Raw genomic sequence first — 14212 nt, 5'->3', positions numbered from 1 at the left:
ATACTAGCTATACCGAGCACTATACTAGCTATACTGAGCACTATACTAGCTATACTGAGCACTATACTAGCTATACTGGGGCACTATACTAGCTATACCGAGCACTATACTAGCTATACTGAGCACTATACTAGCTATACTGAGCACTATACTAGCTATACTGGGGCACTATACTAGCTATACCGAGCACTATACTAGCTATACCGAGCACTATACTAGCTATACTGAGCACTATACTAGCTATACTGAGAACTATACTAGCTATACTGGGGCACTATACTAGCTATACCGAGCACTATACTACCTATACTGTGCACTATACTAGCTATACTGGGCACTTTACTAGCTATACTGTACACTATACTAGCTATACTTGGGCACTATACAAGCTATACCGAGCACTATACTACCTATACCGTGTACTATACTAGCTATACTGGGCACTTTACTAGCTGTACTGGGCACTATACTAGCTATACTGGGCACTTCACTAGCTATACTGGACACCTTACTAGCTATACTGGGCACTACCTACCCATACTGGCCACTATACTAACTATACTGGGACACACTGGGGGGGATCACACGGCCAGCATTTCCTACCCCCCGGCTTATATGAGGGTCAATCATTTTTTCCTGTTTTTTCAGGAAAAAGTTGGGGGTCGGCTTATATGCGGGTCGGCTTGCTTGCGAGTATATACGGTAAGTGTTTTATGGCAAACCCATAGCCACAGGATGTAGCAATGAGCCTGATATTTTCATAATATGCTCATTAATCCCGGAGGTAGGTTCTAGGATCAGAAAGACACAATGTCAAAATTGAAGCATTGGTAAACATGGCCGGACTTTATGATTTTGTGATTGTGAATTTTACCACTAAAATTGGCAAACTGGATGTTTATGGTGAGCCCCTTTGACTTTTACAGCAGTGGCATGGCAGAGGGGGATCAAGGGCAAAGTGTTCCTACAAAATATGTATTTCACGCAGAGGCTTTTTTACATGTTTAAATGCCAAAAACCACCGTTCAAGATTTTGAAATAAAGGTCTTTAGAATGGCCGCCATTTGTACCTTCCTAAAAATTATGTTCAACCAGTGTGCAAGATGCCTGAACAATTTTGCATTTATCTGACAAAACAAATTGCAGCCACATTTTTTAGGCAGCCACATCAGAGGCCTGAAAAAAACTGGAGGCCTGAAAAAAAATTGTCAGTTACCTGCCAATTAATATTATAATTTCAGCCTCTGTATATGACAGATGCCTGAAAAATGTGTAAATTACCTGCCTAAAACATTTTTTGGCAGCCACACTAGAGGCCTAAAAATGTGTAAATTATCTGCCGAATAAATATTTTAATTAAAGCCTCTGTATGAGGCAGAGGCTGGAAAAATTTGCCAATTACCGGATGAATAAATATTTTAATTTCAGCCTCTCTATGAGACAGAGGCCTCAAAAAATGTCAGTTACCTGCCCAAAATATCTGGAGACCTGAAAATGTCAATTACCTGCCTAAAAGATTTTTTTGGTAGCCACACTGAAGGCCTGAAACATTGGGCAATTACCTGCTGAATAAATATTTTAACTTCAGCCTCTGTATGAGACAGAAGCCAGAAACATTGGGCAATTACCTGCTAAATAAATTACTGAATTTCAACCTCTGTAGGAGACAAAGGCCTGAAATAACTGGCATGTACCATGGTAATATTCATTTATGTGGGGGGTTCAGGCAATCTAAGTAGGTCCCAGTGGTGAAGCCGTAGGGGACCCCAGATGCCTGCCCTCTCCCCAGGTGAAATAAGTATAGGGGTACGAATGAACCTCTTACCCATTTCCAGAAATAGTTAGAATGAAATAGTCTGCCCACCATACCATGGATCATACAGTAGGGGGACACCACATTTTTTTAAATTAACCTTTTAATGGGCAAATCATAGCTAAATTTGCCAGGTATCTTTGTACAGCAGCATTGCAGCTGTACAGCAATTCCTAGCCAAAGCGTTTTATATGGAAATTTACACTACAGAAAGGTTGATACATTTTCTGTCATTTAACACAAACTTTTTTCATATTGTAACTTATTAAAATCAGTTTTCTCAAAACCTACAAGGTCTTTTTGAAAAAACAAAACAAAAACCATGCCCTCTTGTTCTCACTGATCTCCTTAACATACTCTGAAATTTGGTGATTCTAAAATGTACGGGTGCTTTGCTATTAAGCGCTAAAATCGACGGCCATTGACATTTATTTTTCTTAAAAAGCGTTTATGTAAAATACATATTTATTTGGTGACTATTTTTGCCATTGATTCCTCTCCCCCATGCCACTTTCCGGGTTTTGTGCACTTTGTACACCTTTTTAAAAGAAATTATGGCTGCAGAGATACCCTGAAGATTGTATTTCGTCTGCCATTAAAGTCAATGGAGCACATTTTTATGGTAAAATTTGCAAACACAAAATCGTGATGTTCGCCCTTCACTACTCTCATACGGCAGATGTCCTTGGTAGCTTTTGTTGCTCCAATTGTTATGTATAGAATGCTTGATGGCTAATGTAAAACTTGTATCATAAAAAGGTTTGAAGCACAAAAATGATCTGACCAATAACTTTGCAATAAAGAGTATGAATTGGTGCAAAAAGATCAATTTATTAGTACAAAAATTTAAATATGTAACATAAGCCCGGATGCAATTGCAGCAGATTAACCCCCTACACACACAATAAAACTCTAAAAACAATCAAGGAGTATGGGCTCACTGAATGTATGACATCATAAAGGTGAGATAGCCATGGCAGCACTTAAACGGAGATTTGTACCTCACGGACTCCTAGAATGAACAAGGTCCTTTAGGAAGCGTGTGTAAAGATCATGTGTGTCATGGAAGATTCAAGTGCAAGTCCATTCAACAAGGTCAAAATTATATCCAATTGTCCCACATAATGGTGAAGGTTCCTTGCGACTTTTCTCCTATTGGAGGCATGTAGTGATACAAAGTCCCATTCGCAGACTCAAAGCATAGTAGTATTCCTTAATCATGCAAGGCATATAGGGTTAGTCAGCAAGCAAACGAAATGCAGGCAAGTGATGAGCAGTCACCACTAAGCTGTAAATACAGGGACAGGTTGCACAAGCATAGAATGAGCACTGTTCATGGGCATGTGTCAATCACATTACCTGCCCCTGGATGTATCCATGCACGTTTGGATCAGCACGCTGTTTGTGTCCGGGGGAAGTTCCCGTGTGATGTTGCCATATGGTCCTCCGCTATTTGGGAGCCAAGGGAATCAATGCCAGTTCAGCAACTGACTCCACTAACGTGTACGCTGTAGGCTGTGAGCGGCGAGGAATCAAGATGTCCGCCGGCAAGCCTGTGTGGCTCAGAAGCCGGGCCTCGCACGCTGTCCAATGTGTATGACGTCAGAGCCTCCTAACTCCGCCCACCGACCGGTTTCGCGCATGCGCGCTTCATCAGGGTGTGACTTGGACAGGATGGGAGTGATCTTTATGTATCTGTCACCCCAGCTCCACCCACCTGGGGTCGGGCTGAGGTCCATGGTTGCAGCCCATATTACGGAGCGCTGTCTATAGCGAATACCTTTAGACAGTAGGCAGGTGAGGAGAGTAAGGACAAATACAATACAAAATCAGAACGGAATCAAAACGACATGAAAAGAGTCACCGCACTTCATATCGGCAGGACAGGTTTCCCAAGACATACAGAAAACTATTGTCCCATATTAATATGGGGCATATGTCTGTCCCATTTACGCTACCATATTAAAAATGTTATATGATTCTACTGGACAAAGGGAGGCACTTTAGCAAATAAGCAGATCTCTACAGAGGGGGGGCAAGAGGAGAGATGATCCTACAGAAAACACTGTAATCCAAAATCTGCATTATGGCCCAAGGGGGCCAAGGTACGCAATTTATATATCCAACTACACTCCTTTTGTTTTAGAATCCTATCGAAGTCCCCCCTTCTTTGTGAGATATTGAGTTTATAAACTCCCTTGACCTTTGAACCCACCAGTTCGCCTCCATGAAAATCTTTATAATGTTGTGCTAATGGGGTCGTATATTCCGGATCTCTAGCATTTCGTATATGCTCACCTATCCTGGCTCGCAAGGGGCGCGTGGTTTTCCCAATATAATGGGTGCCACAAGGACAGGTGAGCATATAAACGACTCCCTCTGTTGCACAATTAACAAAGGACTGTATCTGGTAGGATCTTTGTCCAAGGGAGTCAGTGAACTCTTTGGTGCGATCTACCAGTGGACATACCTGACAACGGCCACATCTGTACATACCATTGGGTATTGACCTTCCCAGCCAGGTTGTGGGGGTAGTTCTCTTGAACTCGCTTTGAATTAATTGATTTCTCAGGGAAGAGGCTCTCTTCGCTGTTAAGTGTGGGTATTCTCCAACCAGAGAACGAATCTCGGGAGATGCAGTAAGTACTGGCCAATGCCTATTAAGAATTTCTTTCATACTACTCCAATGGCTCCCATAGGGAGTTGGAATTCTTAAAACTGCTCTCTCCCGAGACCCTCCCGGAGGGCCAACACCACACTTATCTGTTATCAGCAAATTTGTCCTATCCAAGTTCCAGGCTCTCTTTAGGGCCTTCTTAAAGATTTTATGAGGATAGCCCCTGTCTCTAAAACGTAAATACATCTCCCTCGATTCCCTTGCAAAGGAGTCATCTGAACTGCAGTTGCGGCGTAGCCGCTGGAATTCACCAATGGGGATGGACCTCACCTGACAGGGGGGATGGCAGCTTGTGGCGTGCAGGACAGAATTGCCAGCTGTCGGCTTTCTGAAACTAGAGGAAATTAATCTATTATTACTCTTTTTTACCTCGAGATCTAAGAAGTTCAAACTCTCTTTACTCACAGCAAAGGTGAGTTTAATATTGAGAGAGTTATTATTCAGGTCCCGAAGGAAAGCGCCCAATTCTTCCTCAGTTCCTGTCCACACCATCAATATGTCATCAATATATCTTATCCACAGGGGGGCGTGCTCCTGCCATAGCGGATGTTTGTAAAGCTCCTTAGTTATGAAACTGGCCTCACCCACTGTCGAAGTTAGCAGGAAAACAAGTAGTCAAATGCACCTACATTTAAACACATTCATGAACGCATAGTCATAACAGTTTCATGCTGTGTGGAAAGTTTAAATGTATAGCTTGGTAGGCTTGATTATGTTAAAGCGGATCCGAGATGAAAAACTAACTATAACAAGTAACTTGTCTATATAGGTTATCTAAAGTTTAGATAGTTTACACAGCAAATCTAGCTGCAAACAGCTTCAACAGAATATGATTATTTCTTCCTGTGATACAATGACAGCAGCCATGTTGTTTGTAAGCATTACACACAGGCAAGCTGATCTGCATCTCCAGCCCTCAGCCTGTGAAAACCTAATTCCCCCTCCTCCCTCCTCCCCTCTGCCTCTGAAATCTCTGGATAGTAATACCTCCCCCTCCTCCTGTCCAGACTGAGCTCCCATAAGCCCTTGCTACTGTCTGAAAATGCCAAGGCACCCTGAAAAGCTGTGGGCGAGGCTAGTTTCGTTTATAGGGAATTACAGTATTAAAACAAAAACAAAAAAGTATTTGGCTTGAGGAATGCCCTATAAACTATATGAAAGGAACATAATTATGCAATGAGTAAAAGTTTATCTTGGATCCACTGTAAGGATAGGTCCTACTGCACAATATCAGTTTTATTGCAGTTCCTCTTACCTGCTTTGTTCATTTTGGTTCTGGAGGTAGAAATTGGCATTATTTACTAAATAGCTAAACAGGCGACAATACAATGTTTTCGCAAGAAGGTCCCGATAGAACTCTGCAGTCTCTATAGAATGCCTTCGAGTAATCATGTCACCTGAATATGGGGAAAAAAAAATAATTACTTCATACATTCATACCATATTCTTACGATATATGAAATTCTCTGCTAATCTTTTTTCAGTCCTCTAAAAATCCATCCTGTATATACTATAGCATTATCATTGTATACAATGGTGTGGTTGTACATTGAAGAAAGGAACAGTTGCACATGGAGGAGCTTCACAAATATAAGAGTTATTCTGGCCTTGGGTTGTGCACATGGAATGGGAGAAGATGTTGGGTATGCAGGCCTGTATCTCAGAGAAGGATGAGATACATAAGAGGAGAGTTGCTCTACTTTGGCCTCCTTTCACAGGAAATTGAATCACAAAACAGTATACCTAAAAGTGGAAAAAGAATAAATCTGGCCCTGGTGCCATCCTGGTGTTCAGGAATCAGGATTCGCTTTCTGAGACATTTATGGTTTTACCAGTGGGTATGTAGCATATACACTTGGCAGTCACTTCATTTAGGACAAACCTCTTACCTTTAAAGTATTGCACATCAGTTGTTAAGGCAGTAGAGAGCTCATCTGGCAAGATCTGCAGCATTCCTGCCACTGAAAAGAAATCACCAGTGAAAGGAATTAGCTATGTTTTTTGCAGATCAACCTAACTTCAGCATTTCTAAAAAATAATAATCCAGGCATGTATTATGGTATGTTGCATGCAGTAACTTTATAGTTAACACTCTTGCCTTACAGTGTTACAGTCCCTGGAGACTGTGAAACATCACAAACTCAATACTGATAAAGGACCCAGCTCTTCACGGTCTTTGAAAAAAAATAAATAAAAAAAAATCCTCGCCTCTGTGTTCAGGGGTTGGGAGTAACCACCTCCACACATGTGGCTTTAGGTCTCATCAACACTGAAGGGTAGATATAAATCAAATACAGGCCACGGGTACAGACTCTGAGCATAACAGTAAGTTACAAGTATCAGAGGTAGCAGTGGAGAATGAACCATGATGCGACCTGAGGCAATATTTCAGAGCGGCACTTGGTAGAGGTGGCCAATTGATAATGGTCCCATCAAAATTAAGGGTCCGTAAAAAGCCTTGCTATCTGCACCATTGTTCTAATGACTACATGTACCCATCACACAGATAAGGAACAATACAAATTTTATAAGAATTTGTACACTGTCCCTGCTCCCCAAGATTCGTAAAAAATAAACACTTGTCTCAGTCTGCTGCAATGTTCTAATGATTTCATGTACAAAGTTACAGGCAACGCAGTCACAAGTTGAAGAAACTTGCAGACTGCACCTATTCAGTTTGCCCTCAGAAGACATTACTCAGATTCACACACAGGCTAGTGACCTTATGGAGCCTGATTACAGACACAGTGGAGAGAGCAATCTGTATTACACGTCTGGAGATCAGAGTGATCAGATCGGCCTGGAATCGACAGGAAATATCTATACATGTATGGACACCTTTATAAATATAAACACTAGGATCTATCAGAAATTATTCATTTGATTTATGGAAGTACCCTAAAATAAAATAAAATCTCAAAAACAAGTACAGGGCAGAGGGATATTGATCAGTGCTGTTTAGTAGTCAGATACATGTAGAGGTTTTGCAGGGCTTTATGAAAAACCACTATTCTCCATCTAATTGAACTATAAGGATACCTCCTGTCATTTGCAGCGGAGCTGCAACTGAGCAGTTTTGATTTTTCTGCCTGCATTTGGTTGCTTGGTTTTGATTGCATTTGCAATGAGTCTCATTGCTATTTGCAATCACTCTGCAGTACAGAGTAGCTCAGGATGTTGTCATGAATCCACCTAGGGCTTGCTGCAGTTAAACTGCAGCCAGAAAACTATGGATTTCTTACATGCATGTGGTTGCATAATCTGGCATGCATTTGTAATGAGAGTCCTTTCCAATCACAGGCAGCTTGCAGCCTTCAATCAGTCTATCACAGGATTGCATGATTATCATTAAGCTATGTGGGAATTTGCATGTCTGCTCTAATCGGCTGATGTCCATAGAAAAACCTGCCTTTCCTCTCAGACCTCACCAAACATAGCGTTCAGCTTAGCCATAGTTGATTGCTGGGTTCATGGTGTGAAAGTATAATTATTGTATTGCATTGTTTCCTGTGGACGTGACTGTAGCAGCGGTTGCTATCAATTACGCTACTACCTGTTTGTCTTGTCCGTACCAGTGTGGATGTTTACTATTTCCGGACAAACAATCCTTTTGTCTGTCTATCCCTGTAAGTCTTGTTCCTGTGGACGTAACTATAAGCTGTGGTTGCTATAAGTTACGCTCCTACTTGTTTGCCTTGTCCTTGTCAGTGTGGATGTTTGCTATCGCTGGGGCAGCAATTAGATTGGCAAGCATTCAGTTTGTCCCTCTGTTGTCTGTCTTTGTTACTCAGTATGTTGGACATCAGAGACTCAGGGCTGCAGTTGCCCTGAGAAACCAATGTGTCTTGTTTGCTGGCAAGCATTCCTTCTGTCTATCTGATGTCTGTCTTGTGTGCTGGACATCAGAGGCTCAGGGCTGCGGTCGCCCTGAGCAACCAGTGTGGCTTGTTTGCTGGCAAGCATACCGTCTGTCTGTCTACCTTGTGTGCTGGACATCAGAGGTTCAGGGCTTCGGTCACCCTGAGCAACAAGTGTGTCTTGTTTGTTGGCAAGCATTCCGTTTATCTGTCTGTTGTCTGTTTTGTGTGCTAGACAGAAGAAGCTCAGGGCTGCGGTCGCCCTGAGCAACCATTGTGTCTTGTTTATTTGTGGTGGACTGGCGGTTATCGGAAGCTCAGAGCTGTGGTCGCTCTGAACAACTTTGCTCCTTTGTCCATAGCTCCTGGTGTGATCTGTGTAACCTCCTCCACTAAGTATTCTGCTCTACTGCCTAATATCACCCAGTTGCATAGTCTTGTTTGCTCTGGTGTCCTGTTCAAGTGAGGGCTTGTCTATAGCTGAAGATGTGGGCCGGGCTCAGAGATATGGCAATAGGTTGGGGCATAGCGACTGAAAGAAAGCAGGAGATCTGCCAAGCATTACATGAACTTCTTGTTTTCTTGTGCTAATTGATTCTGTTAGAAGCTTTGGTTGCTAAACTGCTGTGTATGTGTAAACATCCTGGGATATCCTTTGGTTTTTAAACCAAATGGAGTTTGCATAAGTGTTGAAACTGTCACGGTTTCTGACTTTCTGTAACTCCCCCATCCCCCACACACTGAGCAGGAATGATGAGGGAGCAAGCACACTTGCCCCAATGATGGCCACATGTGGTAAATGCACTTTGGTTGGTGGGATGATACACAACATGTTGGGTATTTCTTGTATCCATATTGCCCACTGACACCATTGATAATATGTGGGGGACCGGATGGGGGGGGGGGGGAGCATCCTCACAAAGTTTGCTTCAGACAGCAAACAGTCTAGAATTAGCCCTGAGAGGTACTTGTTATATTTGGAGCAGCCAGGGCTTCATTCTTCAAACAAAGGTACTTGAGGCATGATTTTTTTTTCACCCGATATCCACCGGGGAGTGGTTTGGGTTTAACGTGGCCCATGTTTACTTCTGCATGTAAGCAGAAATCCATGTACAAATATTTTCCAAATCCTGGCTAAGAACTCAGTGCTAGAGCTTGTTTATTGCATTAGTCTCAATAAATGAACCCTACATGGTCAGTAACTCGAAGGAAGAGGCTATAGACATTGTGCTAGGAATAGGGACATGTGGATGGAAAATCAACAAAGTAGAAATGTCTCTGCATAGATGCTTCATATCCATCCAAATGCAGAATCTCCTCCACAGAAACCCATTTTTCAAATGGAAAAATACACAACCAGATTGTATGACAAACAGCAAGAAGGATACTTAGATGCATAGAATAGAATATCTATTAACAGAGTGTCAATGACAAAAAATGATGAAAGTAGAAAATGTAATTTAAAAAAAACAATTTTATAATAATTTAACGCATTAACACATTTAATACTCTATTTGGACACCCAGTTGGTGATTAAAAACAAAACAAAAAATAGACATATTGTAGATTAGTAGACTCTATAATTTACAATATCAGACATACCACAAATTCTGACCAGGGTTTCTGCCTTTTAGTTAAGGGTTATGTCTCCATCTAGTGGTTAATATAGTGCTTTACATGACTTACTCACCTTGTTCCAGAAGCTGCAAGTCAGACACAAATGCAGTTTCAGCATCTGTTAGTGCTGTAAACCGAATATCTCCAATGTGCAGAATGGCTGATAAAATCATGAATATATTCTCCATCTCCTAAATAAAGCATACATAAGGCTATATGACTAATGTGTTTTCACCACGACATAGATTACATTTTGTTATATTTTAACCTTGGTTTATATGTACCATAGCTCAATAACAACAGTTCACGGTTTGCTCACTAGAAGGGTTAAGAAAGTACTTCCAGGGAATCCGAAACAGGTGCATCTAACTGTTGCAGGAGAATGACATAGCTAGAGTACCCTATTGTCCCCTGAGATTCTGGGGTAAGGCCCCGTTCACACTGCACGCATTTCCAGACGCGTTTTGGAAACGCGTGCTGGAGGCCAACATGCACGACATCAGACAGTGCATAGACTGCACTGTCTGATGTTCACACTGCATGCGTTCCGGACCAGTACGGTTCGGGAACGCATGCTGCACGCGGTTTTTGCAAAAACGCGTGGCTGTCCCATTCACTTTTCAGTGATGGGATCAGCCACACAACGCATACAAACGCGGATGGCGTGCGTTCGCATGCATTGCGTTCCGCACACGTGGTCATCCGCGTTTGTAATGTGAACGGCCCCTAAGGCACATCAGCGCCAAGCCTTAACTCCGTTATGTCATAGCTATATTTACTGGTAAATTACAGCTTTCCTTCAAGCCTAGTATGCTATAGATCCAGCACATGTTCATGTGTTAGGTTTGACACAGGAGTTTCCAAGTATTTGTAATGTGCTCTTACTGATGCGCTGCTGTTTATGGCAGGCATTTTGTTTGTGTTTTTCTTTTTAAAAACCACAGATTGGACAAGCACCATACTATAAATAATATAATTCATATAATATAAATAAGAACACTGCTAGAATGTGCTAGGGAAAACAGGGACAATGATCATTTTGAACAAGGAAAATTAATTCCCACATCAGCATAATCGTACCTAATAAAATACAAGTGTCCCTGCGTCCCATGTCCCTGTGTCAGTGCTTTTGCACTACTGCGCATGTCCTGCACTGACACAGCCATTGGGACAGGATTCAGGACAGGCCAGGAGGCGGGCCGAGCGGGCAGGCATGTGCGCGGTGGACATGTGTGTGTGCGCACGCATGGCGGTGACAGACCTAGAGCCTGTGTTTAAGCGGGCTTAGGTCACTAGTTTATATATAATTTATAAAATGTTATAATCATTTTTTCCCAAAACATAAAAACAGCAATAAAAACAAAGTCACAAAAATTTGTGATGGGGCGGGGTCAGTTAATAATATATAATAATAATAATCATAATTAAATATATATTCATTCAACTCCAAAAAATAAGCACTCCATAATGCAATGATCAACAATGGCTGTGGATAATCAGTATAAATATTTGCAACAAATGCTTAAGTCTCAATTGATCAAAACAATGTGCTACCAATGCTTGCATGAAATAGAGGTGCGAGGAAAAATGGGTGCGGGGTGAAGCCAATATAAGTGTTAACAATAAATACCATTGCGAATTGGGAACTGAATGAAAATTTAAATATTTACAGTGGCGATGATTATTACAGCTTAACCTAACCATACTCTCACACAGAACCCACCCCCTCCCCTCCATTGCCTCACCTTAAAACCCCCCTTCCTGAAGCCTAACCCTAAACCCCCCCTTCCTGATGCCTAACCTGAAAACCCCCCTTTTAGACGCCCCATAACTTTCTAATTCAATTTGAACACAATAATTTAAAAATAAATTCTTAAAGTATACCAGAGATAATTGAATCTAAAGATTTGATACTTACCCGGGGCTTCCTCCAGCCTCAAACACATGCAAGTCCTTCGCCGTCCTCCCGCAGTCTAACGTTCAGTCGCGAATTGCTTCAGTTGCGTCAGTCTGTGTCTTCTGCACATGCAAGTCCTTCGCCGTCCTCCCGCAGTCTGCCGTTCAGTTGCAATCACTCCCAGTAATTGCTTCAGTTGCGTCAGTCTGTGTCTTCTGCACATGCGCAGGAGGTCCCGACTAAAGCAATTACTGCAGCTGATTGCCACTGAATGGCAGACTGCGGGAGGACGGCGAGGGACTTGCACGTGTTTATGGGGCTGGAGGAAGCCCCGGGTAAGTATTGATTCTTTGTATTTAATGATCTCTGGTACACTTTAAATACTAAAAACCAAAACATTTAAATAACTATAACGTTCTAATTTTCAAAATGATAAAATCTTCAAAAACTATAATGTTCTAATGTTTTCAAAACAAAATACATTTCAAAAACTCTAACGTTCTAATTTTCAAAATTATATTTATCAGGCGCCCTTATTTCTGCTTTCAGCCAATATTTGCATTAGCACCTATGGCGATTCCAAATTGTCCATTAGCTGCTGGCGACCAAATTTCCTGCTTCCGTATCAATAATGCATTATTGGTAGCACAACCATTATGGATTATTTATTCTTAGGTTTTGGAGCTGCCTACATATCACCTATTTATTGATTATCATTAACTGACCCTTGTCCCCGTCATACTTTTTGGTGTGACTTTTAATTATTGAAAATATCAAAACAACAATAAAAACAAAGATTATTTTAATACTTTAAAATTATAACGTAGCCTGGTGCTGATTTGGGGATTCCTTTTATTTGTTTAAAATTGTGTGTTTTTCTCTTTATCACAAATTTCCATATCAGGAATTCTTCCTGACACCTTACCTTAACTTCCCTCCAATGTTAACTCCTTCCTTATGCTTAGCCATTGCCTCCCCCCGATGTTAAACATATCTAACTCTTAACTATAACCTCCTCCCCAAATGTTAATTCTTTCCTAATCCCAAACCCTAACCTCCACCCTCAATATTAGCTTCGTCCTAAAGCTCTTAACCCTATCCACTAAAGCTAATGTCCCCCTGCCTTACCCCTAACCCTCCCAATGCTTACACCTGGCTCCATCTGGTAACTCTTACTGGTACTTATTTTATCCCTTTCCAATCCTATGTCGGACTATGGCTTCAATTCATCAAGCATTACCGCATTCGGTAATGCTGAAAACAGCTGACTTAACGGAGCACTTAAGAAAATGTTAATTCATCAAAGCTGTTACCGAATGAGAAGCTGAAATGACAGAGCAATGAGATAAATTACCGACTTGTGCTCAACACATGTCAGCAAATGTCAGTAAATGTTAATTCATCAAGGTTACCACATTCGCTAACACATTCGGTGATTATCTCCAGCTCTCCCCTGTCGTTACAGGCTTCGAAAGCCTTCTGTGTGAATGTTTTCATGATTAACAGGAGCAGGCAGCCAATAGAAACAGCCCCTGTTCTCCTGCAAGTGCTGCTGATAGGTGCTGATACCTCACACAGGCTTCTCCACACAAGCTTCCAGACCCCCCAGGGAGTGAGCAGAGAGAACGGTGGTGTAACCCTTTGAGTCCCTGTTTGAATATGCAAAGATGCAAGTGGTGAAATCACCAAGCATGGCATTTGTAATGTCTCCAGGAAGTTTATCTACGTTGTGGCAAATAAGTAAAATGTTAAGAAACACTGATGAACAGATTCAGAGCAGCAGAGGCAGTATAAGCAACAGTAAATATAACACACGTTTACATGTAAAGGGATATCTGGATGCCTTCTATTGTTATCAGCTTGTAACAACACAGAGACATTCCAAGCTGCTTCACCACTCTGCTGTTATCTAACAGCCTTTGATGAACTGAAGCCGTAGTACTTCGGTAACTTAACGAACCTCTACCACACATGGGAAAATATTGATGAATTAGCACAGTGAAGTGTAAAATACCGAATGCGGTATTTTAAGGACTGGGATTTTGTTATCGAACACCCTTTGATGAATTGAAGCCCTATGTCCGATATTGACCTTCACCAACATATATCCACCAGAAAAATATGGCTGCCGCTAGGGGGCATTAGCCCCTTTAGATTAAAGTGTCCTGACTATGACTGACACAAAATATGCCTTTTCCTGTAAGGTTTCGTTTATGTTTAAATATTTGACAAAATCGTATTTTCTTAAATAATGCATGAGCACATAGTCTATTCTGCTGCTGCTTCAAAGCAAACTGCATAGACACTCAGGTTAAGAAATGAATTATACACACATCCTCTGTGAACATTTT

The 14212-nt window shown here is 41.5% G+C and overlaps 1 protein-coding gene across 4 annotated transcripts in view; it reads right to left on the bottom strand.

Annotated features, from left to right (window-relative positions):
• MYO16 (myosin XVI) overlaps positions 1–14212 on the bottom strand; it is a 490337-nt gene that overhangs the window by 183469 nt on the left and 292656 nt on the right. For all 4 annotated transcript variants that reach the window (XM_068268029.1, XM_068268033.1, XM_068268031.1 and 1 more), the window contains exons 18-20: positions 10038–10155; positions 6380–6451; positions 5746–5887 (exon numbers count right to left, since the gene is read on the bottom strand). In XM_068268029.1, the coding sequence (XP_068124130.1) occupies positions 5746–5887; positions 6380–6451; positions 10038–10155 (332 nt within the window). The remainder of the gene's footprint in view (positions 1–5745; positions 5888–6379; positions 6452–10037; positions 10156–14212) is intronic.

The sequence above is a fragment of the Hyperolius riggenbachi genome, chromosome 2 (assembly GCF_040937935.1).
Source record: "Hyperolius riggenbachi isolate aHypRig1 chromosome 2, aHypRig1.pri, whole genome shotgun sequence".
In the NCBI taxonomy this organism is placed as follows: Eukaryota; Metazoa; Chordata; class Amphibia; order Anura; family Hyperoliidae; genus Hyperolius; species Hyperolius riggenbachi.
The sequence above is the reverse complement of the archived record's forward strand: the minus strand, read 5'-3'. Positions and strand labels throughout refer to the sequence as shown.